Here is a 5,609-nt window from a genome sequence, read left to right on the forward strand (position 1 = left end):
TTTATTTAATTAAGATGAATTCACAATCCAAAGGACTGTGGTGACGGGAGCGGCGTGACCGTGACCCCGGGGCAGGTCAGGGCTACACTGGACGAGCTGGTCCATCTACTGTAACTGATGTCACTCTCTTTTTGACCGTCTATTAACCTTGATCTTTATACAACATACATGCTTAAACAGATTGGTTGTTACTGTAATTATTGTATTTTACCAATTATCCAAAACGTGATTAATTAAAACAAGAGAGGCCGCCATTTTGTAATCCTAACCGCTAATCCGTTAATCCCTAGCGAGTGATCTTTTCTGGTTTCTCACTCGGGTAAAACTCTCTCTTCACTCTTAATTTGCCACGTGGTCTAGGGGGACTCTCTAAAGGTTTAAATGATTTCTACAACAAGCTTTGGTTTGTTACACCCCAGAGAACATGCCCCAGAGAACATGCCCCAGAGAACATTCTCCGGAGAACATGCCCCAGAGAACATGCCTCAAAGAACAGGCCCCCAGAGAACATGCCTCAAAGAACAGGACCCCAGAGAACATTCCCCGGAGAATATGCCCCAGAGAAGATGCCTCAGAGAACAGGCCCCAGAGAACATGCCCCAGGGAACATGCCCAGAGAATAGGCCCCAGAGAACATACCCGAGAGAACAAGCCCCAGAGAACATGCCCGAGAGAACCGGCCCCAGAGAACAGGCCCCAGAGAACAGGCCCCAGAGAACATTCCCCAGAGAACATGCCCCAGAGAACATACCTGAGAGAACAAGCCCCAGAGAAAATACCCAAGAGAACATGTCCCAGAGAACATGCCCGAGAGAACAGGCCCCAGAGAACAGGCCCCAGAGAACATGCCCCAGAAAACAGGCCCCTGAGAACATGCCCCAGAGAACATACCCAGGAGAACATGCCCCAGAGAACATGCCTCAGAGAACAGGCCTCAGAGAACATACCCAAGAGAACAGGCCCCAGAGAACATGCCCCAGAGAACATGCCCCAGAGAACAGGCCCCAGGGAACATGCCTCAGAGAACATACCCAAAAGAACAGGCCCCAGAGAGTATGCCTCAGAGAACATGCCCCAGAGAACATGCCCCAGAGAACATGCCCCAGAGAACAGGCCCCAGGGAACATGCCCCTGGGAACATGCCCCAGAGAACATGCCCCAGAGAACATGTCCAAGAGAACATGCCCCAGGGAACATGCCCCAGAGAACATACCCCAGATAACTAGCCACAGAAAACAGGCCCCAGAGAACATTCCCCAGAGAACATGACCCAGAGAACATACCCCAGAGAACAGGCCCCAGAGAACATACCCCAGATAACCTGCCCCAGAGAACAGGCTCCAGAGAACATACCCGAGAGAACATGCCTCAGGAACATGCCCCAGGGAACAGGCCCCAGAGAACATGCCTCAGAGAACATGCCTCAGACAACATACTCAAGAGAACATACCCAAGAGAACATGCCCCAGAGAACAGGGCCCCAGAGAACATACGCCAGAGAACATGCCCCAGAGAATATGCCTCAGAGAACATACCCAAAAGAACATACCCAAGAGAACATGCCCCAGAGAACAGGCCCCAGAGATCATACCCCAGAGAACATGCCCCAGAGAACAGGCCCCAGAGAACATGCCCAAGAGAACAGGCCTCAGAGAACAGGCCCCCGAGAACATGCTCCAGAGAACGGGCCCCAGAGAACATACCCCAGAGAACATGCCCCAGAGAATATGCCTCTGAGAACATACCCAAGAGAACAGGCCCCAGAGAACATACCTCAGAGAACATGCCCCAGAGAACAGGCCCCAGAGAACATGCTCCAGAGAACAGGCCCCAGAGAACATGCCCCTGAGAACATACCCAAGAAAACATGCCCCAGAGAACATGCCAGAGAGAACAGGCCCCACAGAACATGCCCCAGAGAACAGGCCCCAGAGAACATGCCTCAGAGAACATACCAAAGAGAACATGCCCCAGAGAACATACCCCAGAGAACATGCCTCAGAGAACAGGCCTCAGAGAACATACCCAAGAGAACATACCCAAGAGAACAGGCCCCAGAGAACAGGCCCCAGAGAACATGCCCCAGAGAACATGCCCCAGAGAACAGGCCCCAGACAACATGCCTCAGAGAACAGGCCCCAGAGAACATGCCTCAGAGAACATACCCAAAAGAACAGGCCCCAGAGAGTATGCCTCAGAGAACATGCCCCAGAGAACATGCCCCAGAGAACATGCCCAAGAGAACAGGCCCCAGGGAACATGCCCCTGGGAACATGCCCCAGAGAACATGCCCCAGAGAACATGTCCAAGAGAACATGCCCCAGGGAACATGCCCCAGAGAACATGCCCCATAGAGCATGCCCCAGAGAACATACCCCAGATAACTAGCCACAGAAAACAGGCCCCAGAGAATATACCCCAGAGAACATGACCCAGAGAACATACCCCAGAGAAAAGGCCCCAGAGAACATACCCCAGATAACCTGCCCCAGAGAACAGGCCCCCAGAGAACATACCCGAGAGAACATGCCCCAGGAACATGCCCCAGGGAACAGGCCCCAGAGAACATGCCTCAGAGAACATGCCTCAGACAACATACTCAAGAGAACATACCCAAGAGAACATGCCCCAGAGAACAGGGCCCCAGAGAACTTACCCCAGAGAACATGCCCCAGAGAATATGCCTCAGAGAACATACCCAAAAGAACATACCCAAGAGAACAGGCCCCAGAGAACAGGCCCCAGAGAACATACCCCAGAGAACAGGCCCCAGAGAATAGGCCCCAGAGAACATACCCCGGAGAACATGCCCAAGAGAACATACCCCAGAGAACAGACCCCAGAGAACATACCCAAGAGAACAGGACCCAGAGATCATACCCCAGAGAACATGCCCCAGAGAACAGGCCCGAGAGAACATGCCCCAGAGAACAGGCCTCAGAGAACAGGCCCCTAAGAACATGCTCCAGAGAACAGGCCCCAGAGAACATACCCCAGAGAACATGCCCCAGAGAATATGCCTCAGAGAACATACCCAAAAGAACATACCCAAGAGAACAGGCCCCAGAGAACAGGCCAAAGAGAACATACCTAAGAGAACAGGCCTCAGAGAACATGCCTCAGAGAACATGCCTCAGAAAACATACCCAAGAGAACAGGCCCCAGAGATCATACCCCAGAGAACATGCCCCAGAGAACAGGCCCCAGAGAAGAGGCCTCAGAGAACATACCCAAGAGAACATGCCCCAGAGAAAATACCCAAGAGAACATACCTCAGAGAACATGCCCCAGAGAACAGGCCCCAGAGAACATGCTCCAGAGAACAGACCCCAGAGAACATGCCCCTGAGAACATACCCAAGAAAACATGCCCCAGAGAACATGCCAGAGAGAACAGGCCCCACAGAACATGCCCCAGAGAACAGGCCTCAGAGAACATGCCTCAGAGAACATACCAAAGAGAACATGCCCCAGAGAACATGCCCCAGAGAACATGCCTCAGAGAACAGGCCCCACAGAACATACCAAAGAGAACAGGCCCCAGAGAACATGCCCCAGAGAACATGCCTCAGAGAACATGCCTCAGAGAACATGCCCCAGAGCATGCCTCTGAGAACATGCCAAAGAGAACAGGCTTCAGAGAACATTTCCCAGAGAACATGCCCCAGAGAACATGCCCCAGAGAACATGCCTCAGATCAGAGAACAGGCCCCAGAGAACATGCCTCAGAGTACATACTAAAGAGAACATACCCAAGAGAACATGCCCCAGAGAACATACCCCAGAGATCAGGCCCCAGAGAACATACCCCATAGAACATGCCCCAGAGAACAGGCCCAAGAGAACATGCCCCAGAGAACATGCCCCAGAGAACATGCCTCAGAGAACATACCCAAGAGAACATACCCAAGGAACATGCCCCAGAGAACATACCCCAGAGAACATGCCCCCAGAGAACAGGCCCCAGAGAACATGCCCCAGAGAACTGGCCTCAGAGAACATGCCCCAGAGAACATACCTCAGAGAACATACCCAAGAGACCATGCCCCAGAGAACAGGCCCCAGAGAACATACCTCATAGAACATGCCCCAGAGAACAGGCCCCAGAGAACATGCTCCAGAGAACAGGCCCCAGAGAACATTCCCCAGAGAACGTACCCAAAAGAACATACCCCAGAGAACATACGCCAGATAACCTGCCCCAGAAAACAGGCCCCAGAGAACATGCCCCTAGGAACATGCCCCAGCGAACATGCCCCAGAGAACATGTCCAAGAGAACATTCCCCAGGGAACATGCCCCAGAGATCATGCCCATAGAGCATGCCCCAGAGAACATACCCCAGATAACTAGCCACAGAAAACAGGCCCCAGAGAACATTCCCCAGAGAACATGCCCAGAGAACATACCCCAGAGAACAGGCCCCAGAGAACATACCCCAGATAACCTGCCCCAGAAAACAGGCCCCAGAGAACATGCCCCAGAGAACATACCCCAGAGAACAGGCCCCAGAGAACATACCCGAGAGAACATGCCCCAGGGAACATGCCCCAGGGAACAGGCCCCAGAGAACATGCCCCAGAGAACATGCCTCAGAGAACAGGCCCCAGAGAACATGCCTCAGAGAACATGCCTCAGAGAACATACCCAAGAGAACATACTCAAGAGAACATGCCCCAGAGAACAGGGGCCCCAGAGAACAGGGGCCCCAGAGAACATGCCCCAGAGAATATGCCTCAGAGAACATACCCAAAAGAACATACCCAAGAGAACACGCCCCAGAGAACAGGCCCCAGAGAACATACCCCAGAGAACAGGCCCCAGAGAATAGGACCCAGAGAACATACCCCAGAGAACAAACCGAAGAGAACATACCCTAGAGAACAGACCCCAGAGAACATACCCAAGATAACAGGCCTCAGAGAACATGCCTCAGAGAACATACCCAAGAGAACAGGCCCCAGAGAACATACCCCAGAGAACATGCCCCAGAGAACATACCCAAGAGAACAGGCCCCAGAGAACATGCCCCGGAGAACCTGCCCCAGAAAACAGGCCCCAGAGAACATGCCCCAGGGAACATGCCCCAGAGAAAATACCCCAGAGAACATACCCCAGAGAACCCGCCCCAGAAAACATACCCTAGAGAACATGGCCCAGAGAACTGGCTCCAGAAAACAGGCCCCAGAGAACATACCCCAGAGAACAGGCCCCAGAGAACATACCCTAGAGAACATGCCCCAGAGAGCATGCCCCAGAGAACATACCCAAGAGAACAGGCCCCAGAGAACAATCCCAAGGGAACATGCCCCAGAGAGCATGCCCCAGAGAACAGGCCCCAAAGAACATGCCCCAGGGATTATACCCCAGATATTATGCCCCAGAGAACATCCCCAAGATAACAGGCCCCAGAGAACATGCCTCAGAGAACATACCCAAGAGAACAGGCCCCAGAGAACTTATTCCAGGAAACATGCCCCAGAGAAGAGGCCCCAGAAAACATACCCCAGAAAACATACTCCAGAGAACATGCCCCAGATAACATACCCCAGAGAACATGCCCCAGAGAACATGCCCCAGAGAACATACCCCAGAGAACATGCCCCAGAGA

The 5,609-nt window shown here is 53.0% G+C and overlaps 6 protein-coding genes across 6 annotated transcripts in view; all 6 read left to right on the top strand.

The window, feature by feature from the left end:
• The first annotated feature begins 438 nt into the window (after positions 1 to 438).
• On the top strand, positions 439 to 1,269 carry LOC138354512 (trans-Golgi network integral membrane protein 2-like). Its single transcript, XM_069308873.1, has one exon. It carries the CDS (start codon positions 439 to 441, stop codon positions 1,267 to 1,269), a length of 831 nt encoding a protein of 276 aa, XP_069164974.1.
• On the top strand, positions 1,266 to 2,354 carry LOC123769644 (proteoglycan 4-like). Its single transcript, XM_045760880.2, has one exon. The coding sequence runs from the start codon at positions 1,266 to 1,268 to the stop codon at positions 2,352 to 2,354; it is 1,089 nt and encodes a 362-aa protein (XP_045616836.2).
• Positions 2,355 to 2,539: 185 nt separating this feature from the next.
• LOC138354513 (trans-Golgi network integral membrane protein 2-like) lies at positions 2,540 to 2,956 on the top strand. The gene has a single exon (XM_069308874.1). It carries the CDS (start codon positions 2,540 to 2,542, stop codon positions 2,954 to 2,956), a length of 417 nt encoding a protein of 138 aa, XP_069164975.1.
• A 4-nt stretch (positions 2,957 to 2,960) lies between these two features.
• On the top strand, positions 2,961 to 3,740 carry LOC138354514 (trans-Golgi network integral membrane protein 2-like). Its single transcript, XM_069308875.1, has one exon. It carries the CDS (start codon positions 2,961 to 2,963, stop codon positions 3,738 to 3,740), a length of 780 nt encoding a protein of 259 aa, XP_069164976.1.
• A 21-nt stretch (positions 3,741 to 3,761) lies between these two features.
• LOC138354515 (proteoglycan 4-like) lies at positions 3,762 to 4,829 on the top strand. The gene has a single exon (XM_069308876.1). It carries the CDS (start codon positions 3,762 to 3,764, stop codon positions 4,827 to 4,829), a length of 1,068 nt encoding a protein of 355 aa, XP_069164977.1.
• Positions 4,830 to 4,981: 152 nt separating this feature from the next.
• LOC123769643 (trans-Golgi network integral membrane protein 2-like) overlaps positions 4,982 to 5,609 on the top strand; it is a 696-nt gene continuing 68 nt past the window's right edge. Inside the window, exon 1 of the mRNA XM_045760879.2 lies at positions 4,982 to 5,609. This exon is cut by the window's right edge and continues 68 nt beyond it. Coding sequence (XP_045616835.2) covers positions 4,982 to 5,609 — 628 coding nt within the window.

The sequence above is a fragment of the Procambarus clarkii genome, chromosome 63, assembly GCF_040958095.1.
Source record: "Procambarus clarkii isolate CNS0578487 chromosome 63, FALCON_Pclarkii_2.0, whole genome shotgun sequence".
NCBI classification, from domain to species: domain Eukaryota; kingdom Metazoa; phylum Arthropoda; class Malacostraca; order Decapoda; family Cambaridae; genus Procambarus; species Procambarus clarkii.

Coding starts and splice junctions, on each gene's coding strand:
- LOC138354512 (XM_069308873.1), top strand. CDS start 439: ATGCCCCAGAGAACATTCTCCGGAGAACATGCCCCAGAGAACATGCCT.
- LOC123769644 (XM_045760880.2), top strand. CDS start 1,266: ATGACCCAGAGAACATACCCCAGAGAACAGGCCCCAGAGAACATACCC.
- LOC138354513 (XM_069308874.1), top strand. CDS start 2,540: ATGCCCCAGGGAACAGGCCCCAGAGAACATGCCTCAGAGAACATGCCT.
- LOC138354514 (XM_069308875.1), top strand. CDS start 2,961: ATGCTCCAGAGAACAGGCCCCAGAGAACATACCCCAGAGAACATGCCC.
- LOC138354515 (XM_069308876.1), top strand. CDS start 3,762: ATGCCCCAGAGAACATACCCCAGAGATCAGGCCCCAGAGAACATACCC.